At 43.5% G+C, this 25910-nt stretch overlaps 1 protein-coding gene across 8 annotated transcripts in view; it reads left to right on the top strand.

Annotated features, from left to right (window-relative positions):
- The window catches only part of SH3TC2 (SH3 domain and tetratricopeptide repeats 2), a 65048-nt gene extending 39406 nt beyond the window's left edge, over positions 1-25642 (top strand). For 2 of the 8 annotated variants that reach the window (XM_051843483.3, XM_008255236.5), the window contains exons 9-17: positions 1890-2023; positions 3966-4007; positions 4132-5829; positions 5925-6105; positions 17179-17329; positions 19665-19787; positions 20946-21096; positions 22847-23058; positions 24770-25642. In XM_051843483.3, coding sequence (XP_051699443.1) covers positions 1890-2023; positions 3966-4007; positions 4132-5829; positions 5925-6105; positions 17179-17329; positions 19665-19787; positions 20946-21096; positions 22847-23058; positions 24770-24961 — 2884 coding nt within the window. In that variant the 3' untranslated portion in view covers positions 24962-25642. Of the gene's footprint in view, positions 1-1889; positions 2024-3965; positions 4008-4131; positions 5830-5924; positions 6106-15601; positions 15685-17178; positions 17330-19664; positions 19788-20945; positions 21097-22846; positions 23059-24764 lie in introns of those variants that run through there. The other 6 variants (XR_016236347.1, XM_002710298.6, XM_089336044.1 and 3 more) reach the window with 6 other exon arrangements.
- Positions 25643-25910: the final 268 nt, after the last annotated feature.

Here is a 25910-nt window from a genome sequence, read left to right as displayed (position 1 = left end):
CTTTCTAGCTGTGCAATTCTGAACATGTCACTAAACCTTTCCAAACCATTGTCTTCATCTACAAACAGGGATTTAAAAAACCCACATCATAGAGTTGTTATAAAGAATAAATAAAATAGTAGGGTTAGGAATACTTCTTAAAATTTTAGAGTTCTATAAAAATTTGGAATTACATATTTTCTTTTATTCCATGTAAATTTGTTTTAGATTTCAAAGATGTAGTATTCTGCGGCCGAGAGTGTCACGGTACTGGGGAAAATCTGGAGATCTGGCCATAGAGATGGAAGCTCAGCCCATGTGCTGGGAAGAGACCTGGGAAAGATGTTAGGGCACAGCTCTCAGCTCTGGAGCCAGTTTAGTGAAGTGGCCTTGAGAAGATCAAGTAGTTTTCTCATCGCTAGTTCTCAAACTGTGTTTTCCTGTTTTATGGGAACTAATGGTGAATGATATAGCACCCCATCCCAGGTCTCCTTGATCTCTGCTTTCACTAGAGGAGCTCTTCTTTCCTGCCCTACCACCCCCTAACCTCTGACTTCATTTTGCTGTACCTTAATTTCTTCATATGTAAAGAGGTAATAATTTTATGGTACTTGCCTCCCAGGGCAGTTGTGCAGATTAAATGAAATAAGTGTCTGATCCATGATGAGCTCTCCAAAAGAATTAACTATTATTAATTCTTGGGCTTCCAAGTTAATTTTGTTTTAAAAATAGGGTCTGAGGTTAAAAAATAATTTCTATTTAGAACTGAAAGTGATCCTTAAAAGTGCTCATATAGATACTGGACTGAATATTTTCTAAAGCATTTCTAGTTTTCACAACCCTTTAATTTTATGACAAATCTCTTGTTAAGCAAATTAGACTTAACAATTAGTTTATACAGCCGGAGAGTATAAAGATCTCTTCTGTTTATCATCAATTCTTCCAGCCTCTGGCTCTCCTTCTACCCACTCTTTTTTTTTTTTTCTTAATTAATTAATTTGAGAGGCAGAGTTACAGATAGAGAGAGGAAGAGACAGAGAGAGGTTTTCTATCTACTGGTTCACTCCCCAAATGGCTGCAATAGCTGTAGCTGGGCTGATGCAAAGCCAGGAGCCAGGAGCTTCTTCTGGGGTCTCCCACAGGGGTTCAGGGGTCCAGGCACTTGTGCCAACTTCCACTGTTTTCCCAGGCCATAAGCAGAGAGCTGGATCAGAAGAGGAGCAGTAGGGGCATGAACTGGGGCAGTAGGGGCAGCCCTTATGGGATGCCAGTACCACAGGCAGAGGCTTAACCTACTATACCATAGTATCTACTATCTATCTACTCTTCCCATGTCTTAGCTATTCTATTCCTCTCTTAATGTTACATAATGCTGCTGTTTTGTGCCATGAAATTAGATATCAACATTTGTGAAGGATTCCTTCAGACTAGGTAGACTTTTTTCATTGTTTCTCTAGGTTGTATTACCTGTCCATACCTTTTACCTGGCATAACCTATGAACAAAGAAGCTTCTTTTAAGACTCCCTTTTCAGTCCTTGCATTTAGGAAAACTCATTTCTGTTTCTTTCATTAATACTGGGCACCACGTGGTCTCAATGGGGAGAGGTTGAGAGAAAGGGCTTTGCTTTCTTTGGGAGATGGAGCCTTAAAGGGAATGGGAGTATTCCCAGACCTGTTTTGTCCTGCCTAACAACCACTCAGCTCACTCCTCCATAAATGAGGTGGGAAAGCTCTTCTTCCTTGGAAAAACGAATACAACTTGTGACAGTGAGATAAAGCATCTGATTCAGCTATGGGCAAATGGTTCATGGCCTCTATGTCATTCACAGTAGCCTAGCGTGGAGAGAAGAAGAGGTCAAGCCTATAACCTTGCACTGACCCTATCTCTGTGTGTTTTGTCCCAATGCAGGAGCAAGAACTCTGCCTTTTTAAGTGATGAGGAAAGATGCTCTCTGTGGGATCTGGGATGTGACAGCAAAGCTGAGTGTGCCAGTTTCCTTCACACGCTTGCTCATACGGACATCACATCTGTCTACCGGCTCAGTGAGTGCGGATCCTCTTTGAAAGCCCAGGCACCTCATGATTAAGAGTGTGTCCCTAAGCAGGAATAGAATTCCCAAACTCTGATTCCATACATGACTAGAGGGCCAGGACTATGAATCAATTGAGCCCTTGGAGCACATTAGATTGGCAGCTTTGCACTTTAGCTTTCAGATAATTCTGGGGTGGCCCTGGTTCTGTTGCGTGGAAAGCATGAGATCTGTTGGAACAGCTCACCTATTTCATGGATGATCAGCTGTATAGAGCCTTTCATCCTAGTCGTGCGGAAGAAGAAATTCCTGAGTCATGGCTGAGGTTCCTCCTTTTAGGGCTGAAGTAGGCCCCCAAAGATGGGCCTGTGGACTGTTAGAACTGGGAGGATCGTAAGAGAAGATTTCTCCCTCCTCCCATTCTAAGGATTGGGAAACTGAAGCCCAAGTCAGTTAGTTGATGTGATGGTTGGGAGATCTAAGCGTAGGCTCCAGGCAGCACTTTGCTATCCAATTGCCAGGTGTGACTTATGGTTGTGCAGGCCACCAAGGTTACCAGCTGGAGGAAAAACAGACTGGCAGTTCCAGCCCCTCCTCCCCCCAAGCCTATACTCTGGGAAGGAGCACTTCTCTCTGACTCTTCCCCCTGGAGGGAACCCATTGTGTAATTTTTGTACCAATTGTGTTTGGTGTCCTGACCTGGAAGGAAATGGCTACAGTAAGACAGGCATATGGCCCTCAATGTTAGAAAGGGCCAAGTGCATAAAAACCTCTCTAGAGCCAGGCTCCTCAGCTCTCTTGTCTTTGGCTGCAGGGCTTTCTGTGTGCTGGGGCTTGCTGATCCTGAGTGTCTGCTGTGACAGTCATGAAGAGGTCCTGCCCCACAGAATAGCACAGAGAGGCTTTGAGGGCCTGCTAGTCCTCAGAACTCACCAAGGACCTCAGAGTGAGGGCACAGACTGTTGCAGCTTCTGTGCCGTGAAGAGGTGGACTGTTCTCCCTGCCAGCCCTTGTCCTGGGGAGTGTGAATCTGGCTTTCACTTCCATGGTCCTACTGAGGCTGCTTTAGCCAAGAGGATTCACTTCCTCACTGCCAAACCCAAGGCATCTCCCAGGCCCCTTTCTCTCCAATGGTGCTTTTTCAGTTTTTCATCAGCTCCTGTCTGTCAAGGAATGTTGCTGTTCCTCAGGTTCATTAGCAACTCCCCGCTGCCTACCTCCCCTGTTGCTTTACTTTTCTTCCAAATGCTTCAGCGGTGTGGTCACGTCCAGTTCTGGGATTTTGACCAGCTCCCTGTGACCTGCTGTGGGTCACAAATCTGTATTTGCACAGTCTCAACTTTTCTCTGTGGCTCCAGACCTGCTTCATTCTCTGCCTAGAGTTTCTGCAAGGCCCTCAAGCCCAGTGCATCTAACATTGTAGTCCAGACTCTCCATTCTTTCACCCCATCCCACTGAATTACTTCAGGGCACAAAACTGGGATCCTCAGATGCATCTTTGTTCTCTTTTCTTTGTCATTCCTTTTTGCCCTTGGTTCTGCTGCTTTTCAAAGCACCATGTCTAGCACATCATACATGCCAATGTCAGTGCAGTGAATGGAAGAAGGAAGGATGAGGTGTACATGAAAAGGAAGGCAGTGCCATACACCACCAAGTACCTGGTACTCAGGAACTCTGTGCTGGCTTGGTTGTAAACTCACTTAGAGGTGTGGACAATGCATCCCTCTGACCTCAGAATTTACACCTACATCTCTTCGAGCTTTTCTTCTCTGACCCTGGGTCTCATTTCTACCTCAGTTTCCATCTGAAAAAAAAATAAGTGAATACAATGAGATAAGGATGTCCTGTCTGTCTTTGAAGGTTTGTCACTAGGTCTCCTAAGTAGCTGCTGGTCTGATATGGGCATAGTGGCCCTTTCTGACCTAAAACCAGGTCTGTCTTTCGTTTCTACTCAGGTGGGTTTGAATCCATCCAGAACCTTCCAAATGATCTGAGCGGTGAGTAGAAATCATGCTGACCCTGACCCCCCACCCTTCAGGCCAGCACGCCTGCCCTCCTGCCAGGAGCTGGCTCCCTTAGTTGCAGCTATTCAGAGTTACTCAGCTCTGCCTGTCCTTACAGTGTCCCAGCCCGAAGGCTGCAGGGAGGCCAGTCCGGGCAGGACTTGGGAACAGCAGCAGACCATGGGATCCAGACAGTCCAGCAGCTCTGAGGACTCCAGCCTGGAGGAAGAGCTCCTCTCTGCCGCCTCGGACAGCTACCACCTGCCGGAGCCTGATGGCCTTAATGACCCAGAACTGTTCATGGACCTAGACACTGGTCAGGAGGAGGAGGAAGCTGAGAACTTTGCCCCCCTGCTGACTTTTCTAGATCATGAAGGTTACACTGACCACCTCAAGAGCCTCTATGATTCCTCCTTCTCTTTCCTCACTTCTTCCTTTTACAGCTTCTCTGAGGAGGATGAGCTTGTGGCTTACCTGGAGGCCTCGAGGAAGTGGGCCAAGAGGAGCCACATGACCTGGGCCCATGCCCGGCTCTGCTTCCTCCTGGGCCGGCTGAGCATCAGGAAGGTCAAACTCTCCCAGGCCAGGGTGTACTTTGAGGAGGCCATCTACATTCTCGACGGGGCATTTGATGACCTGTCTTTGGTGGCAGCTCTGTACATCAACTTGGCTGCCATCTACCTAAGGCAGAGGCCAAGAAATAAAGGCTCGACCTTGCTGGACAAGGCAGGTGCCCTGCTGGCCTGCTTGCCTGACCATGAATCCAGCGCCAAGAATGAGCTCGACGTGGTGGCCTACGTGCTGCGCCAGGGCATCGTGACAGACAGCAGTCCTCTGGAGGCCAGGGCTTGCTTCCTGGCCATCCGAATGTTGCTGAGCCTGGGCCGGCATGAGGAGGTCCTGCCCTTTGCTGAACGCCTGCAGCTCCTCACCGGACAGCCTCCCGTCTCGGATGCTCTGGCTGCCATCTTGAGTTTTTTGTATGACAAGAAATATCTTCCACACCTTGCGGTGGCCTCTGTGAGGCAGCGTGGAACGCCGAGTGCCCAGGGGATGACTCTTCCTACTTGGCAGGTCTACTTGGTTCTCCAGAATGCCACCAAGCTCCTCAGCGTTTCCTCCGCCAGCTTGGGTGAAGTTTCCGCCCTGGCCTGCCCAACACTCAGGCAGGCTCTGGCTGCCTGTGAGGAACAGGCAGACTGGAGCACCCAGAGGGCCCTGTGTCTCATCCTGTCCAAAGTCTACCTCCAGCACAGGTCTCCTGAGGGTGCCATCCACTACCTGAGCCAGGCCTTGGTGCTAGGGCAGCTGCTGAGTGAGCAAGCAGCCTTTGAGTCTTCCCTCTGCCTTGCGTGGGCCTATCTCTTAGCCAGCCAGACCAAGAAGGCTTTGGACCTCCTCGAGCCACTGTTATGCTCCCTGAAGGAGAAAGAGAGTGTCACCCAAAGGGGAGTAGTCCATAATCTCTTAGGTCTTGTGCTTCAAGGTGAAGGCCGAGTGAACAGGGCAGCCAAGAGCTATCTCCGGGCCTTGAACAAAGCCCAGGAGACAGGGGATGTGCGAAACCAAGCAGTGACCATGGCCAATCTTGGTCACCTGACCCTTATTTCTTGGGCTCAGCAGCCAGCGAGGGACTATCTCCTGGAGGCTGTCCGACTCTATTCTGAACTCCAGGCCTGCAAGGAGACGGACATGGAATTAGTACAGGTCCTTCTCTGGTTGGCCCAAGTTCTGGTGTCTGGATGCCAGCTGACCCAGGGCCGCCTTTGTTATGAAATGGCATTGCTGTTTGGCTTAAGGCATCGACATCTAAAGAGTGAGTATGTCCCATGCTACTGGAGAAGTGTTGGAGCCTGCTTTGCCTGTGTCCTATCTCCAGTCATCTCATTTGTGTCCCTGCTTTATGTTCAGGTCAGCTTCAGGTCACCAAATCCCTCTGCCATTTCTACAGCTCTGTGTCCCCAGATCCTGTGGCATGCATCACCTACCATGAACACTGGCTAGCTCTGGCTCAGCAACTCAGGGACCGGGAGATGGAGGGGAGGCTGCTGGAGTCCCTCGGGCAGCTCTATCGGAACCTAAACACGGCCAGGTGAGTTGCACTTAAAGAGAGACAGTGTTCTTTCCCTTAGGAAGTCAAGTCCAAATGCATGTGGTACAGGCATGGAAATATAGAATAGATTGTGTAGCTGCCACCATGTGCCATCCATTACTTATTAGCTGGTGGCACTGGGTAAGTTACCTAATTTCTCCATGCCTCAATTTCCTCCACAAGGAAGGATAGTAATGGCACTCTATCCTGGAGTGTTAGTGTGAAGAATAAATGCTCATGTAACATTTGGAACAATGTCTGGTACCTAGAAAGGGTTCAGTAATGTTAACTGTGTTACTATTATTTGTGTGCTCAGCATGTGACCATGGTGGCACTTGCATTATTCAGAGAAGTGGGAGTTACACCTAGGACTGTGAAACCTTTGCGAGGTTTTCATTACCTGAGGATAATTGTTGTTAGAGGACACTTGAAGCAGGGCTGTACAATTTCATGGTAAAGAAAGTTTGATTGGAGGCTTATCTTTAAAATGAAACAAGAAATTGCAAAAAAAAGGTTTATTTTAACCTTTTTTTAAAAATCAGGAACTTTTAAAGTACCATGGAATTCTTTTTTAAAAATTTTATTTAAGTTATACAAATTGCATGTATTTCATATATACAGAGTTAGGAACATGGTAATACTTCCCTCCCTCCCACCCACACTCCAACCATTCTTTCTCTTCCCTCTCCCATCCCTACTCTTAATTTTTTTTTACAGAAATCTACTTTCAGTTTACTTCACTGTTTAGTTAAGAATACTTAGATTTTAATTGCAGCTATGCATGAAGTCTTAGAATAAACATACAATAAAAGAAGTGTTGATCTTTTGGCTGAATGTTATTGACAGAATTATATAGTAGCACAGTGAGACATCCTTTGTTTTACATTTGACTTTTCAGTACTGTCTTTTTTAAAAGGCCTCAATTTTGCAAAAATATATCAAAACTTAACTTTTAAATGAAAAGGACTCTTAGTTCTTTGATACTCAAATTGTTCTCATTTGCCATCTCCTATTGAGTTGATCCTGCTTTACCAGGATCCTGCAGTTCTGTTCTCTAACAAGCCTTTAATGTTTTCCATTAAATCCAGTATAGTTTGTATTGTTTTCAGTTTCAGTTTGTAGCAGATTTGCATTGCAGTATTGTATTCATAATTATAAGTGACTTATAAAACAGAGTAGGAACCACTTGCTAGTGTTGATCAGAGAGAGGTGGCTTAGGAGAGGCTAATTAAATAACAGGTTTTGCTTTTCTAGGCAGTAGCTAATTCTGGGAACCTGGACAATCAGATAATGAATAATCAGATAACAAATTCTTTGTTTCTATTTCAATATTTCCTTCTCCCCTACTCCTTCACCCTCTCCCTCAGTCCTTCCTTCTACAAGGATCAGGCATCCCACAAGCCTCACACTGTCTTTGCCTTCTACACCAGGGAGGGAGTTTGGGATCCTTGCTGCATGTGAGTGGGCAGGAAAGAGGCCATTCTGGGACACCCTGGGAGTTTGAAAGCTCTGGAGCAGATCCAGAAGGCAGCCTTGAATTAACCTTTGAAATGAAACAGCCGTGAGCCCGTGGTAAGGCATCATGGGACCGGGCTTTGGGAAAGTTGGATTTTAAGGGACTAGAGCAAGGGTGCCAAAGAAGTGTCAGACTTACTGCCGCCTTGTGCTGCTGTGCAAATTCAGCCACAGATTAATTCTGCTCCCAGCCATTGGCTGCTCCACTGCTTCACCAGCCCTGTACCCTCACCCTAGTTGTCAAAAAACCACTGAAATCCTAAAGAGGAATGAAGAAAAGAATTCCTAGATGCTGTCAATGTAAACCATGGAGGCCTTATTGAAGAGGGTGTTCAGAATCACTGTCTACCTTAAGTGATGGGCGTCATAGAGAGGGAGTAAGCAGCGAGACTGCACGTGATGCAAGTAACCAGAGGAAGCTGGAAGCCACAGGACTGAGGGAAGCACAATAAAAACTGGACTAGGATTTGAGGAAAACTGGTCCTTCCATGACCCAGTAACGGGTCCTTGAACAAGTCACTTGAATAAGTCCTCCTGGTTGCTCCATTTATAGAGTTAAATTGAACCAGCTACCTTCCATTTCTAAAATGTCGAGTCTGTGACCAGCTAGCTATGAAGTCTGACACTGACTTTTAGTGCCAGAATAACTGCTGCCTCTCGAGTCTTGAATTTTGGAGGCAAAGTCTTTTTTTTTTTTTTAAAAAAGATTTATTTTATTTTATTTGAACGACAGAATTACAGAGAGAGGTAGAGACAGAGAGAGAGGTCTTCCATCTGCTGCTTCACTCTCCATATGGCTGCAATGGCCAGAGCCACGCCCATCCGAAGCCAGGAGCCAGGAGCCAGGAGCTTCCTCCCAGTCTTCCCGCATGGGTGCAGGGGCCCAAGAACTTGGGCCATCTTCTACTGCTTTCCCAGGCCACAACAGAGAGCTGGATCAGAAGCGGAGCAGCTAGGAGTAGAGCCAACATCCATATGGCCAGGCTCTAAGCCACTGCACCACAGGGCTTTCCGCCGCTGCGCCACAGCACTGGCCCCATGGAGGCAGAGTCTTAAGGTTATGGGCCTTCTAGGGAGTCTTTGAGATCAAGGACCTAAGACTTTGCAGTTGGAAAGACTCTACAGTATGTTCAGAAGTTCTTGTGGGCAGACCTTGTGTCTAGTATGGAGCTTGGCATAGAGGAGACATAGGGGATGTGTTGTGCGGTTTACCAGGTTACAGAGTCCACTAACTTATGGCCCTTGAACTGCAGCTTTAAACTGACCTGGGTGCAAGGCATCAAGACAGAACTTGGAGTGCTTTGTCTGACCAAGTCTCTGACTCCTTTGCTCAGGGCTCAAGTGAGGAAAGAAAGGTGCTTCCCAGGGTTTCACATATTTGTTACTCAACCAACATAATACTGCAGGGGCAGACACAAAGAGGAAAATCATATTTCCAATATGAAACATCCAACGGTACAAAGTGGTGACATTTTTAACTTGGTATGAGTAGATGGTAGTGACCATGATACAGCATATGTTTGTGAGCCATGTCATCTGTAATTCCTTATAGACCAATTGATTCTTCTCTAATGTCTCCTGTTGGATTTCTACCTGATTTTATTACCGGTGCTCATCCAGATCCACTGGGGAATGAGGCAGTTTTGCTTTGTTTTCTTTGGCCAAGAGTCCCTTGATCATGAAAGCCACGTGAGAAGATACGGAGTTAGTCAAGTACACAGGTTATGATGCTGGGGAGAAGAGAGCCTTTTTGGCGTTCAGTGACACTTGTGGTCAGAGTGCTGTTAGTGGAGCCCCAGATGCCTATTCCAATAGCCCTTTGAGAGCATTGGCGTATAGGATCAACCACAAGACATAGTGAGTTTTTCCTTAGGGAGTCTTCACTGGTAAGGAATCAAATAACATAGTAAGTTAGAACAGCAGAGATTTTCACCCAAATGGGGAATGCAGCTTTTTCCAAAATTAGCTTCTTATGGGAAAAAAACTCATTAAATCAATATTAAAGGTTATAAATTGAAAAATAAATGTTCCCTCCCAACTCTCCTTTTCCCAAGATTCTCCAGAAGTAACTCCTTAAATATTTTTAAAAATCCATAAATATTTCATGCATATGAAAGAGTATTTATGATACATATTCTTTATGTAAATATTAGATGTATTTTAATAGGTACATATTTTAGTTCCATTGTGATATTATGCTAAAAATTCTGTTTCATAATATACTGTTCTGTTATGTGCTTTTTTCACTTAAAATTTTTCACTATGAAATGTTGATCCAGTATTTTATCACATATGGGAAACCTTCTGACATGTCAGGCACTATGGTAGATGCTGGGAAAATGAATGGTTATGGAAAATAAAACCCAAAATAGCTATAAAAATGGAGCTGTCTATCCCTATGTGGGAGTGAGCATGTTGTTATAAGTGTTCAAGCAGAGACTGATTGATTATTTAGAAATCTAGTAGAGGAGTTTCTGGAATTGAGTTGGATCTCGATCTTCTTAGTAGCAGCTTTATTGAGGTGTAATCACATAACATCAAATTTAGCCTTTAAATTATACAATTTAGGTTTTAGTTTATCCACTTTGTTGTGTAACTCCCATGGCTATCAATGGCAGAACATCATCTTGGCCTTCCCCCTGCAAACTCACACATTAAAAATAAAATAATAATAAGAATAATAAATACACATTAGCAGTCAATCACCATTACCCAGACCTAGTTTAGCGCTAGAAACCGCTAATCTTTCTGTCTTTATGGATTTCCCCATTCTAGACATTTGATATAGTGAAATCATACAATATGTGAACTCAAGTGACTGGTTTCTTTGTGTATGATATTTTCAAGGTTCAGCCATTTTGTCACTTTCAGTATTTCAGTGTGATTAATCTAAGAACAGTGTTCTATTGTATGAATGCACTATCTTTGTTTATTCTCTCCTTGGTTGAGAGACAGTTAGTTTCCTTCCACTTTGTGACTTCTATGAATAATGCTGCAATGAACATTCATGAGCAAGATTTTATATGAAGTACTTTTAGTTCTTTTGGGTGTTTGCCTAGGAGTGGAATTACAGAGTCACATGATAACTGCCAGACTGTTTTCCAAAGTGGCTATACCATTTTACATTCTCATTAGATATTTGTGAAAATTCCAATGTCTCCACATCCTCACCAGCACTATTGTCTACATTTTAGTCATCCTAGTGGCTGTAAAATGGAATCTCATTAAAGCTTTAATTTGCGTTTCCATGATAACTAGAGATGTTGATCAGCATTTCATGCCTTTCTGGGAATTTGTATGTCCACTCAAGTGAGTTTTCCCTTTTGAAATTGGGATCTTTTTTTTTTTTTTATTGTTGAATTGCAAGAGGTTTTTAAAAAATATATTCTAGATACAGATTCCTTTTGTGACACATTATTTGAAAATATTTTCGACCAACTGTGGGTTATCTTTTCAATTTCTTGATTGCCTCATTGAATGAGTTGGGAACTGTTTGCTCCTTTTCTGTTATTTTGGTAAGAATTCGTGAAGGAATTGTTCTTTAAATATTTGGTAGAAGTCACAAATGAAGACATCTGTATCTTGGATTTTCATCAATAATTCAGTTATTCTAGTTGTTGTAGGTATACTTAGATTTTCTATTTCTTCTTGGACAGTCTTGTTAGTTTTTGTCTTTCCAGGAATTTGTTCATTTGTCTAATCTGTTGGTGTATAATTGTTCACAGTATTCCTTTGTAATCCCTTTTATTCTATAAAGTCAGTAGTAGTCTTAACTTTAATTTGAGTTTCTTCTTTCTTTTTGCTTTGTCATACTAGCCAAAGGAATTGCCCTTTGGTTTTTCTTTTCTGTACAACATTTATTTCTCCTCTAATCTTTATTATTTCATTTATTCTATGTGCTTTTGGTTTATTATACTCATCTTTGTGTAGTTACAAATCTTTTCCTAAGATTGATTTATTTATTTGAGAGGCAGAGCTACAGAGAGGCAGATGCAGAGAGAGAGAAATGGCTGTAACAGCCAGAGCTGAGCCGATCTGAAGCCAGAAGCCAGGAGCTAATTCTGAGTCTCCCACGTGAGTGCAGGGGCCCTAATGGGATGCCGTGGATCTCTTCCATACCATACCAGTGGATATCTTCCACTGCTTTCATAGCAGAGAGCTGGATTGGAAGTGGAGCAACCGGGACTCAAACTGGAGCCCAAATGGGATGCCAGCAGCACAGATGGCAGCTTTACCTGCTACGCCATAGCACCAACCACTGTGTAGCATCTTAAGGTGGACTATAAGGTGACTGATTTGAAATCTTGTTTTGTATAAGTTTTTACAGCTCTAAATTTCCTCTGAACATTGCTCTCACTTCATTTTATAAATTTTGATATGTTGTGACTTTGTTTTTATTAATTTCAAAGTATTTTCCAGTATTCCTTGTGATTTCTTCTTTCACTCTGTTTATTTAGGAGTGTGTTGTTTGCTTTCCACATATTTGTAAATTTCCAAAATTTCATTTTGTCGCTGATTTCTAGTTTCATTCTGTTGTGGAGGGAAAATTTACTTTGTTTGATTTAATTCTTTTTAAATTTATTGAGATTTGTTTTGTAGTAACATACGGTCTACTCTAGAGGATATTCCATGTAAATATTCTGTGTTGTTTGGGGTAGATATCTATTAGGCCTAATTGGTTTATGGTTAAAGCCTTGTGTCTCCTTATTGCTTTATGTCTATTTACTCCATCCATTACTGAAAGTGAATTATTATAATAGCCAATTATTGTTCATGAATTTTCTCATTCTTCCTTCAATTATGTACGTTTTTTCTACACCTACTTTGGAGCCACATTGTTAAGTGCATATATATTTGTAATTGTTGTCTTTCTGATAAATTGATTATTTTATCATTATAAAATTTTCTTTGTTGTCCTTAGTTACAATTTTGTTCTTTCTATGTAATATTAGTGTAACTACTTCATTTCTCTTTGGTTATGGTTAGTATGGTATATATTTTCTCATATTTTACTTCTTAACCTATTTGTCTTTGAATCTAAAGTATGTGTTTTACACATAGTATGTAGTTGGATTGCTTAAAAATTTTATTTAGTGGAATCACTTTTAAACACTAGAGTATTTAATTCCTTTATACCTAATTACTGCTAAGTTAGGTTTTATATCTGCCATTTTCTACTTGTTTCTTATGTATCTCACATCATTTTTATTTTTCTATTCCTCTGTTATTGTCTGCTTTTGTGTTAAATAGATATTTTCTAGGGTACTATTTTAATTTTCTTGCCATTTCTCTTACTGCATTTCTTTCCGTTATTTTCTTAATGCCTTTCTTGGAGTGTATAATTAGAGTCTTAATTTATAATGATATTAGGTGTTTCTTGGGCATGTACACAGCCCTGTATGTGCATGTGGTCTTCTTGATTCCTAGGAACCTGTTGAAGGTTTTCAAAGCCTCTTATGGACATCTTATTCATTGACTTTTTATTTTATTGTCACATTTTTTATTTGCCTCAATTTTTTAAACCACCTCAGGGTGTGGCAGTGATCAGTAATTGCTATTTGGGGGGAGGGGGCAAACACTCAGGGAAAAAGGTGTTTCTCCTTGAGGGAGCTCTGAGTCAGGTAAGCTAAGACAAACCCTGTGAGTGCTGCTTTCAGGAACTTTCGGACAGACCACATGTGACCTTTCTCTGGGGAAGGCATTTTGGGGGAATTCCAAACTCATCGCGTCCCCTCCAGTGGCTTCTGTGAAGCTGCTTCTGTCAGGCTGTTTGTTTTTAAGGCTACACAACGGCTGGGGTGAGAAAGTTGGCTTTAGAGCAAATTCGAAAATATCAAAGCTCAGTATTCTTCACAAGATTCAGCCATTTCTCTTGCATAAACACTTCTCGGGTTGTTTCAAGCCTTTGGCTGCCTTTCAGAGTTCAGAAGAAATATGACTATTTGATTTTTTGACAGTGTTTTTATGCCTTTTATGGAGGAGTGAATTTTTGGAGATCCTTACTCCATTGTCTGAGAAGTTAGATCTTTTAATTAGATCTTTTAATCCTACTTATTCAGTGATTCTCAGCTCTGATATTCTTATTTGTATAGCTGTGAGGGGATAAATACCCACTTCTACTTTACCACCCGTGTTAGTGACTCGAAGAGGAAAATTGGGAAGTACTTTAGGTGTCAGAGGAACCCCCTGCAAACATAAGGTCATTGCCCTCTTGTGGAGTGACCTGTTCTTCAAAGAGAGCATGCTGCAGTGCTATATTTATTCAGCATGTGTAAATCACCCAGTGCTATGGAGAACCAAGAAAGAAAGAACAAAGACCAGCTAACAGACATGGAAAAACAGGTGTTTCCATGCACAGGGTGTGGTTACTGTAATTTAGTGCTAAACTTCCTGGTAGCTAAGGTGAAAAGGGGAAAGCCATGTGAAGTTCTTACTGTCTGAAAGCAGAACATAAATAAATACATTTCTTAGAGCAAATTTTTCCTGGCACTGATTTCTAGGAGGAATTCACTAAGTGCGTCCTGATGTAGTGGATAGATTTCTTCAGCCACACTCCTCTCAATGGATTCCTGCCCTCTGAAAGCTCCAAGTCATAGCAAGCAAAGCAGGAAGTATTCATGGAAGAATGGGTGGAAATGTTCAGGGACAGGTTCGGAGGGAAAGGAGAGAACACGTTCCACAAAAGGGAAGGGGAATTAGGGAAGGCTTCACGACAGTCGTAACACTTGAGGAGACCCGTGCAGGACAAGTAATATGCTGATTAGTACAGAAACATAGAGTAGCACTTCAGGTGGGGATGACAGCAGTGGCAATGGGAAGGTGGGAACATATTTGAAAGAGATTTTGTGGATTTAACGAACAGATTTTGGTGACAAACTGGGTATGGGTAAAGGAAGATGCAATTCTGTCACTTAGGAGGGGATGTGGATATTGGGTGGGGGATTGCAGTGAACCTCCAAAACTGCACTATGAGCAACCGTGATGAAAAGGGTGGCCAAAACACTAACAGCATGCAGCAAGCACACATTGTTTACTAAATGATGTGTAAGTCTCACAAGAAGTAGAAAGAATTCTGAAAATTGAGAGCTAAAGAAGACAAATAATTTGCCTGTCTAGAGCAGGTTAACAAATTCTTCTATAAAGTAATGGATGGTAATTGTTTCAGGCTATTTGAGTCATGATCTCTGCCAAAATTTCTGCAGTCATAGTACAAAAACAGCCATAGGCAATTTATAAATGAATGAATGTGGTTGTGTTCCAATAAAACTTTGTTAACAAAAGCAGGGGGAAGGCTTTGTTTGGCTCATGGCCTATACTTTTCCAATCCCTGGTCTACAATGCATACTCTTAAATACTCTGTATGTATTCTGCTGACCTCACCAGTAATTCTCACCCTGGATAATCAATAGGCATGGATAGCTATATAATGAAAATTCATGCAATTGTGGATGAGCATGGCCTAATTATTCATCTGGTCTGAGTTCTGCTGTTACAGAGAATCCAGACTGATTATACTACTTCCTTTTATAGACATCAGCTTATATTTCTGACCCTTCACTTTAAGGTGTTTTTTATTCTCCCACACTGCCTTTCTACTGATTTTAATTCCTCCTATTTGGAAGATAGGAGGTTTAGAGGGTTTAGAGGTTTAGAGGTGGGGGGGGGGTAGTACAAGAGAGCAAAGAGATGCTAAAAACTTTGGCTCAGTCTTTGAGTTTTGGCCTAGAAATACTTTGCTGTCTCTTTGTCCCATACCTTCAGAGTCATGTCCTCTCTACCTTTCAGGTGATAACTATAGAATCTAGTTTGATAAAAGTCTTCAGTCTCTCACTGGGAATGGTTTTTGGGAGTCTTGTCTTCTGTCTTTAGGTGAGATAACATAGATACTTGGTATTTTGCTCTAGAGCTGAACCAAGTGAGGTGTAGAAGACCTTTGTAGATCTATTGATAACTCTGACAACTATTTACTGAACACTTACAGTGTCCACATCCCACATTGGAGTGCTACTTTGAGTTCCAGCTCTTCCACTTCTGATCCAGCTTCCTGCTGATGCATCCTGGGAGGTATATGGATGATGGCTCAAGTGCTTGGACCCCTGTCATCCATGTGGGAGACGTGGATGGAGTTCTGGACTTCTGGCTTTGGTCTAGCCAAGTCCTGGCTGTTGCAGAAATTTGGAAAGTGAACTGGTAGAAAGACGATTCTCTCTCTCGCTCTCACTCTCGCTCTGCCTTTCAAGTAGGTGAAAGTAAAATAAACACAAGGAGGTCTGGTGATGAGTTGTCCTTAATAAGGTAGTGACCAAGTCCAGTGAGAACCTCCTACCCAAGTGTCTGCAGAGATGGTTGGTGTTGACCAGTGGTTCTAGAACTTATGTGGTTTGGTCAGTGATTCTCATACTTTGGTATGCATGAGAATAGACTGGATGTGCCTGAGGAATTCAGATGTCTGTATTGCAACTGTGATGACTCTGATTCAGTCTGAGGTAGCTCTGGGAGTCTGTGCTAAGCTTTCCAGGTAATGCTGCTGCCATGTGAACCATGAATCATGCTTTGGGAAATGTCAGTGGCATGGGATGAGTCCTGGACTGGGACTCAGGAGAAAGGAATTCTGGCCTTGGATCTCCTCCTAATGAGCCACCTTGTGTAAGTTACTTCCCATGTCTGGGCCTGATTGCTCTATAAAATCAGGAGGTTGGACTAGATCAGCGAATCTCAGACCAAGCTGCATAAGAGAGTCTCTTGGGGAACTTTGACAGAATACTGCACTGTGCCTGAGTCACACTCCCAGAAGGTCCAGGGCCCAGATAAGCACAGTATTTCCACATGCTGGGGAGGAGTGTCTGTGTATGCCTGTTTACAAAGTTTCCAAGTGACTAATTGCTGGCCAGTGTTCCTTCCCATTCCAGAACTCTGCATCTATACGGCACTCATTTTTTCATTAATCCTGTTATGGAGGAAGAGTTTTCTATATAAGACAATTTCCCAAATTAATAAAGGATACCAGATAATTATTAAAGAGTAATCATTAGCACACCAACCTTTTAATTTCACCCTACTTTAATTTCTCTTATTAATAAAGCATCAGAATCTTTTTGATGATTTAAATTTACCACTCTGATCACTAATTTGTACATTAATTCAGCCAATGTACATTTGGTATCCACTAAATGTTAGGTGCTTGTGAAAGCAATGTTATTGTACATTTGAAAGATGGATGAACCATGGGTCAGTAATAATAATGAGAACTAATAGTCAACATTTATTAAGTGCTTACTGTATGAGAGTACAGTCCTTTAATCCTCACAGTCATCCTCTTCAGCAAGTACAATTATATTCTCATTTTGCAGATGGAGAAACCAAGGCATGGGGGAGTCTCTTTACTTTCTATTGGGGTCACACTGCCAGTTGGGCACAGCCAGGATTCCAGTGAGGCCTTGAGTCCTCTGTGTGATCTAGGAGAAAGTTTTCCTCCAGACCCTCATGTTCCTTGTGTGCTGAGTGACATGTCAGGCCCCTTTGAGAACTCATATCTCACAGGCTATGTGCATCCCCCAGATCCCTCAGGAGGTCTCTCACGTGCATCAAGGAGAGCCTGCGCATCTTCATCGACCTGAGGGAGAGAGACAAGGCTGCTGAGGCCTGGCTTGGGGCTGGGCGGCTCCACTACCTCATGCAGGAAGACGAGCTGGTGGAGCTGTACCTGCAGGTAGGCCTCCTATGACCTCTAGGGGAACTGCTCACTTGGGTCCTTTAGGGAGGCAGCTGTACTTTCCAGACTGATCAAATGGAACCAGAGAGGGGTGATGTCCATGCTAAGTGCATAGCAAAGGGTCAGCCTGGGGCTGCTCCTGGGTCATATGAAGGAGACTAGAGTAGTCTAGTAGGCTCAGTGCAGGTGACAAATGGCATAGGCCATGAGTCCCCCATACACATGTGAGTCCTGGGAGGATGTCACCTGTCAATGTTAAGTGTCCCCATCTGCCAAAGTCAACACTTGCCTTGACTTCAGGGTTTTACTGCAATTTGAGGCAAGGTTGGTATGTGAATTCTCTTACAGCTTTTTGTCAGTTTGCATACTTTTAATGTCTGACATGTGATATAGTGTAGTGATTAATGGCCTTGGTTTGGAGACAGAGAAGTCCACAATGAGATCACAGGCCATCCAGTGTCAAGGGCGTGACTGTTCATGAGCTCTTTGTGCCTCAGTGTCTTTGTGGTTGGACCTTATTTCTTTCCATATGTATCTCAGTGCAGAAGGAGAGTGTTCGAAAAGTTCATGAGAAATGGGCACTATGAAAAAGCTCTGAATGGGTATAAAAATATTTTTGCACCAAAACTTACTCATCTGTTAATTCCCAACTTCTTTAAGTACCCTTGTGTGTGTATGTGTGTTATAGTAAATGCACAGTAAGCACTTGCTGAGTGCTCAGGACTTAGTAAATACTCAATAAATGACATAGTGCTATTATTGTTATATACACATAATAACATTAAATAATATGATGGTAGGTAAGGTTTTATTAACTCAAAAATGTGCCCATCATGTTTTCTTCCTTCCCGTTTTTGTTTTGTCTCATTGTACTCTCCCTTATACTATTATGAACATGTGCTAAATTCCTTTCTATGGAGATTTAATACTGACTGCATCATATTGTTTACAGCTTCCCATGGGCAGGAAACTTTGCTAAATGTTTCACTTACATGATGCGGTTTAATCTTCATTACAACGGTGGTAGGAGTTTCCATTATAAATCGCATTTTAAAGACGAGGCTCAAAGAAGCTAAGTCATTGGCCAAGGTGATACAGCCAGTAGGTGGTGGAGCTGAGAACTGCACACAGACTATCTGACTTGGAGCCTTTACTCAAATGCTGCACCATTCTGGATGGGATTTTAGAGCTGGAAGCCATTCTCAGCACACTTTTTTTTTTTTTTTTAAGATTTAAAAAGCAAGATTTATTAGAGTCAAAGACCTCCAGCCAGAGTGGCATGGATGGGGGTTTCCAACAGAAGAAACGCCCCCCCCCCCCCTTTTTTAGCACACATTTCAGTCTCCCTTTTATGCTGAAGCCCAGGGGGAGCTGTTAAGGCTGTGGCTTGCATTGATGGCAAAGCTGCTGACTCTGGTACTCACTGCGCTGCCCTGCCTCTCTCTGTGTAGCCAAACCAGCAGTACCAATCAGTACAGTTCAGTACAGTGTCCTTCCCAGCACTTAGATGTTCACTGGCTGGAGCTGGTCCCAGGTCCTACCAGTCCGAGGCTGCCACCTAACTTGATGTTCCATGGGTCACTCCTAGCAAAATCAAGTTTTCTCTAAGTCTCCTGAGTTGCTACAAATGTGCTGCAAAAATGCAGCCATACATTCTTCACAGTTCACCTTCTTCATCACATTTGGTTTAGGTGCAATGTGACATAGGCTTCTAGAGATAAAATGATTGTAGGGCCGGGGGTGTGATGTTAGCCTGGGAGACAGTAGCATCTGTTAGTCACTGAGGAGATTTTGTGTTATGTTTTTATTTCTTGTTTTCCCTGAGCCTCACTGTCTCTCTCTGGAAAGTGTTGGTGTTGGAGCAGATACAGTTTTGGTCATGTAGACAATAAGTTCATGGTTTAGCTATATCCATGTATCTTCAATATTATTATTTACATATTTTGGTTTGACCAAACTTCAACATAGCTTTTTATACTGCACCTTATCCTAAATCATACTATCCAAAATCACCTTTGATTTTACTGATGTTTTTTTCTAAAACATATTTAATACTTAACTATTAAAGCAGAAGCTTTTCTGTTTGGCTTATGATATACTGCTCTATATCACCACTAGTACCACCAAAAGTGATCTCTCATACCACAGTGGGGAAATGCCAGACAAGAGGACTGTGGAGCTTTCTCACTGGCCCTGTGAGTATATAGGACAATTCAGGATTTGGGGACCTGCAGCCAAGGCTCAAACTGCGTGGCATGGAGCTCATTCCTGCCAGTCCTGTGGGGGCATAGAAACTCTTCTCTCTGCCTTTGGCCATCTCTGTCCTACCCAGGCAGCCATCCAGTCAGCCCTGAAGTCAGAGGAGCCCTCCCTGGCCCTCAAACTCTACGAAGAAGCAGGTGATGTGTTTTTCAATGGGACCCGCCACAGGCACCGTGCAGTGGAGTATTACCGAGTAAGTCACAGGCTCTGTGGGTGCCAACTTGGGCCCTGGTGGGCAAGGACACACTGGACTCAGCCTGGGCTCTCTTTCCCTCTCTTGCTGATATTTTTTCCCTCCCTTCCTTATCCACTGCCCATACAGTTGCCCTTTTTTTCCATCTAGCAGACTCTCAGAGAAGGGTCTGAGAAACTCAGTCATTCTCGTGGTTGATATAATCATTGGCCCTGGGACAATACACCATAACAACTGGAGCTGTTGAGTGCATAGCACTTTAAAGTTTTCAGCATACACTCACGTTCACCAGTGTCACCCACTTGTCACTGTGCATGGCTAAGAACATGGTGAGAGGTGATTTAAAGGGTACATAGATAAACATTTTCATTTTCATTTTACTATGTTCTTATTGCACAAATGTTAGCATACATTTAAAAATTAAAAATTTATAATACCAGCTTATCACACCCATGATTTCACAGATATTGCAAAGGATGAGGCAAGAAAATAAGAGTTGATTTAAAAGATAATATGAATGAAATCAATGTCCAGTTAGAATAGACATGAATTGTTGTCCATCACCAACTTGAGTTTTAGAAACCTCATCTTGTTTGACCCTAAAATTTCCTTTATTCAAGTATCAATTCATTTTATTTTATTTTATTTTTTTAGTTTTTTTGTTTGGTTGTCAGCATTATCAAGTACTCACCATATGCCAATCACTGAGCTAGGGGCAATGACACAAGAAACAGACCCTTGACTGTTGAGGTCTTTATTCTCATATGCACTTTGTAGAAGAGAACCAAGGCTCAGAAGGTGATGTGACTGTCTCAAATTCTCCACAATAAAATAACAGAAGTGAGCATGTATTGAGCACTTTCAGGTGTCAGGTACAAACTCATATGTGTAGATTAGTACTGGGGGTGCTTAAGGGAGAGGGGAATAATTTCCTGTGCCTTGCCTGCTCTGAGTTTCTCCAGTTTTAGGAAGCCTGATGACATCTGGTTGTTACACTTTTAGTATCTGAGCAGAGCACCAAGAGCAAGGACCATGAGCAATTTGAGGAAAGGAATGCCTGTCCCCTTCATTTAGCCCACCCAGCCCCTACCAGTAGAATATAGGCTCCAAGAGTTTGGTGTAGACCATGTACTGAGCCTCCTGACGCCTCCTCCTCAGACGGGTGCTGTCCCATTAGCAAGGCGGATGAAGGCCCTGAGGACTGAGCTCCGGATTTTCAATAAGCTGACAGAGCTGCAGATCAGCCTCGCAGGCTATGAGAAGGCTCTGGAGTATGCTACACTGGCTGCCAGACTGAGCACAGTCACAGGTAGGTGGTTCTGGCTGTGGGGCAGACATATAAACTGGGTCAGCACTACTTCACAAAGCAGTAACAGCCTCAGCTCCGGAGTCGGACTGCGTGGGTTCAAATCCCAGGTCTAACAGTCAAGGACCGACCCTTCGTTAAGAAACTGGTTAACTTCTAGAAACCTCAAGTTTGTTATCAGCAAATCAGTATTAAAAACAGTGTGCATCCCATGAAGATCAGTGATTATTCATATAAAGATCACAGCACAAGGCTAGGTATATCAGTCCTTGGTAGGTGTTGCCTTGCCATGTTAATTAATATTATAATCGGTATTATTCCCTGAGTACAGGTAAGTGATATCTTAGACTAAGTGCTGAGTTTTAATTGATTGGTTAGTCAAATGCACATTTTCCCATGGAAATGAAACTCAAATGAAAGTTAGATTCCCGTTAACCTAACTGACAACATAGCTGGAAGAGCTTGCATTTACAGCCACAGCTGGTGGGAAACAATGTAAGCTGTTAACACGGAGAGGGCAGAACAATAAAACACAACACTTGTCTTGAATGTTGGTGCTTGAAGAAAAGCAGGTGTGGTTAGCAAAGCATTAATCAGATATGGGGGCAAATGGAGTCGTCTTTGATTGCAGAAGGGACTTCTGGGTATTTTCAAGGGCATCAGTGTGGATGGTACTGGACTTTATTGTGTCTGATTGTTTGTTTCACTCGCCTCACTCGTTCTCGCCCACCTTAAGCATCATCTGGGCGATAGTATCTACTAATCTCAGGAAAGGCTCTAGACTTTGGTCTCTCCCAACCCCGCCTCCAGTTTCCTCTGAGAACTCTTTAGCCTTCCCTGGGCAGGAGCTGAAAGAAAGCTCTAGGAACCTTTATGCATGTCTTCCCTGTGCCTGTATTTTTCCAAAACAGGGAATTTTCTCTTCTTGGACTTTTTTTCTTCTTCTTTTCTTTCTTTCTCTCTTTCTTTTTTTTTTCTTTCTTTTCTTTTCTTTTTTTTTTTTTTTTTTTTTTTTGCCAAAATTTGGCTTTTGGCTCTTTGAAGCTCGAAAGTGATATTTTTAGATGGCATCAAACAACAGCCTTGCAAGTATCCAAAGACACAATTATAAACCTTTGTTCCCTGTGAAACATCACTTTGTATTAAGGTGATTAGTTACCAAAACAATAAGCCTCCCAAATACCAAAATAGCAAGTCATAGACTTGCTAGAAACCACTGTTTTAAAGTCTGGTTTAAAAGTGAACAGATCTCTATAGTTCCTCTGAGACCAAAATGGGTAAAGGAGCTAGAGAGGGCCTGCTGCTTGGTGGCAGCCCGAGGAGGCTCTCTGAAGAGAGAGACTTGCATGTAGAGATGACCATTATACAGAGGTATTCGTTGTAAGGAACTTAGCTACTCATCAAACTAGTCTGGTCCCCTGTCCCATAAGAGGGATTGAGAAAGCATTCTTTCCTAGAATCCTGAGTTACAGTGAGAGCTGCAGTAGGATCATCCTGCACGGCCAGCATGCATGTTCTACTTAGCCACTTCACAGTCACTTGTTGTAGGTGCACTATTACATTTGCTTGTGGGATTGTATAAGGAGTATCTGTGAGCTATGAGATGATGAACTTCATGAGGTGGGCACCTCTTCGGTAGTGTTCTCTCTACCCCAGGCACAAACCTTGACATCTAATGGACAATTCAAAAGTTTTATAGAATGAATGAGTGAGTGGATGATGCAGAATGTTGGCTGTAGGATATCTCTTGCAGTCTTCCAATTCCTAGGAGATAAGAAGCAGGAGCTGGTGGCCTTTCACCGCCTGGCTACAGTGTACTACTCCCTGCACATGTACGAGATGGCTGAGGACTGCTACCTGAAGACACTGTCCCTCTGCCCACCCTGGCTGCAGAGCCCCAAGGAGGCCCTGTACTATGCCAAAGTGTATTATCGTCTGGGCCGACTCACCTTCTCCCAGCTGAAGGTAGGAGCCGAACTTCCCAGGTAACGTGAGCACAGCCATCCAACTGTAATTTCCTGACCCCACAGAGATGGTCAGGAGACTTTGGGGTGGAGCTGAGAGAACCAGTGGGCCACAATGGGGTATCTTGACTCCCTGTGGGGAGTGGCTCCACAGGGATGGGATGGCCATTTTCACTTAACCTCACAGAGACCTCACAAGTACTCTTGTTTCTTCTGAGGATACAGCTGTTAGGTCCTCTTTGTCTTCATCCTGCTAGGATTTCTGTGGTGCTTTATCTATCAGGGACTCTGAGCACACTGCCTAGTACCTGAAAGCTCCCTGAGTCTATGAAAATATGTGACTCCTGCACACAAAGGAACTAGAGCTCCATATTTAAAATCAAAATGAATATTTCATCATATGTCCACACAATGACATAGATCTACTATAACATTTCATATAAAGTTGTATAAAACCAGATTTTGCATAAATATGATGTAAAAATTCCCAAATTAAAAGCAAAATGAATGCTTAGTCATATATTCACAAAATGTTGTATGTCAAAATTTCTTATACAGTTTGTATATGAATTTTATAAATAAGACCTATAGGTGCATATTTTATAGTATATGTGGTAATGAGGTGCAGGGCCCCCAAATATGAGCACGCCTGGGTCCTAACAAAGTGAAAGCCCTGATTCTCCAGCTTATTATGCTGGAGGTATATCTAGAACTTTCTATTTTTACAGTTACTTCTAGAGCTGGGTTTTTGATCTGTAGTTCTCTCTGACAACTCTGATCCTCAAATTGTGACCCCAGATTTGGCCTCCCTTTATCCGAGGTCCCTGGTCTCTACCGCACAACCCTCACCTCTTCATCCAGTGGTTTCTGAGTTGTGCCTGTGTTGGGTCCCCAGGGAACCCTAAGGGCAGCCCTGCCATCCTTTTCTCATTTGCCCGACTTTGTTTCGGGTCTGATTTAACCTCAGACTTACAGGGATCAGACCTCCCCTTCTGAAGCAATTGTTCCTCATCTGTGCCATGCAGAGAGGGACAGGGGCAGTGAAGGATTCCTGAGCCGGGTTGCTGTTGCCCCGCAGCTCCCAGGATGTGGTTCATAGACAAACTGTATGTGATCTGAGGGCATCAAACAAGGACCCTAGAGAATGCCAAGGGAAGAACACAGCTCCAACAACCTTAAACAAAAAAGACGATTTATTGGCACAGGTAGCTGGAAAGTTGAAGTATATATTTAGCTTCAGGTGGTTCTGGATCCCAATCCTCAAATGCTGTCATGGATTTCCCCTCTGTATCCCTTAATTCTATGTGGTCTCTGTCACTTTTTGCTATGTGGCCTCCTTCCACTCAAGTTCCTGGCAAGCTCAAGCCCACATCAAACAGGACGAAGGACCATTTTCCTTCACACTGGAAAATTGTGGGGAGTGATGGATGGGTGAGGTTTGGGTCATCTACCTGCCTCTGAAGTAGCATGCCCAGAGCAATAATGTATCATGGTTGGCTGAGCCTGGGGAAGGAGCCACTTCTATGCCTGGGAAGGAGGAGTACAGTGGATAGCAACGTCAGGGGAACCCTGGAAGGGAGGAAGTGGAGTTCCCCTTGGAACTGGCAGATGGGGATGAGATGTGGCAGACAAGAACTTGAGATTCTAGCACAGCTGGTCCTGGAAGTATTCATTCCTGCTGTCTCTTCTTTGCCCCCATACCATGAGGTTAGGATGCCCACGATGCCACTGAGTACTTTCTGCTGGCCCTGGCAGCAGCGGTCCTGCTCGGTGATGAGGAGCTGCAGGACACCATTAGGAGCAGGCTGGACAGCATCTGCCGGAGCGCCTTGTGGCACAGCAGCCAATCCGGATGTTCTGCAGAGAGGGCGCGGTGGCTGAGCGGGGGCGGCCTGGCCCTATGAGGGGAGCCGTGCCTGGGCTCTCAAATGCTATGTGGGAGGGTCTGAGTTCAGCACCGCTTCGCAACAAGAAGAGCAATGCCCAAAAGGAAAGGGGCCCATTCCCAGCCACACCAGGAGCAGTTGATGGAGCAGCAAGGAGACGTCCTGGCTCTGGGCTCAGCATTGGGAACCTCTTCTAGTTGACCGTAGCCCTTCTACACAAACAGCATTTGGAATGCACTTTTGTAATTCTGGAGAAAAAGAGAAACCTTTCCTCGGTGAGAAAATCAGGCCGTGCACTGGTGAAAAGGCAGGCGGAGTGGAGTTCCTGTCATCACCCAGTTTCTCAGGGAAAGAGTCTTCCTTTGGCCAGCTGAGGAGCCCGTGGCTTCTTTCTCTTCTTTGCTCGGAGCAGAAGGAGGTGCCACTCTGCATGCCCACAGGTACTGGTAGGAGACAATCCACCATGCTCTCAGTTCCAAAGATACAGCCTTGGAGTGGCTGGGTGGTGCGCAGGGTGTGCGAGTATGACTCAGGCTCCCATTTCCATCCTGCCTGGAGCCTGTACCCCTACACAACCTCCCAGAAATGCCAGGGAAGCTTCCTAAAGACCAAGGCTTGAAAACGCAGTGTTAAGGAAAGAATTACACCAATGGCTTGTAAATACTGTATATCATTAAATATCACCAATGTGCACACAAATGCATTTTGTCTTCTTTATTCAGAGGGCCAGGTGAGATGGGAGACTTGAAGGATGGTAAACGCTAAAATGTCTTGCTGATCTCAAGGTCTCTACTTTGCAAAATACCTCTGTTTGTTTTTTTTTTGAAGATTTTATTTATTTATTTGAGAGGTAGAGTTACAGACAGTTAGAGGGGAGACAGAGAGAAAGGTCTTCCTTCTGTTGGTTCACTCTCCAAATGGCCGCAATGGCCGGAGCTGTGCCTATCAGAAGCCAGGAGCCAGGTGC

The sequence above is a fragment of the Oryctolagus cuniculus genome, chromosome 6, assembly GCF_051225735.1.
Source record: "Oryctolagus cuniculus isolate XC-2025 breed Fujian yellow rabbit chromosome 6, ASM5122573v1, whole genome shotgun sequence".
Taxonomy (NCBI): Eukaryota; Metazoa; Chordata; class Mammalia; order Lagomorpha; family Leporidae; genus Oryctolagus; species Oryctolagus cuniculus.
This window is presented reverse-complemented; position numbering and strand designations above follow the sequence as displayed.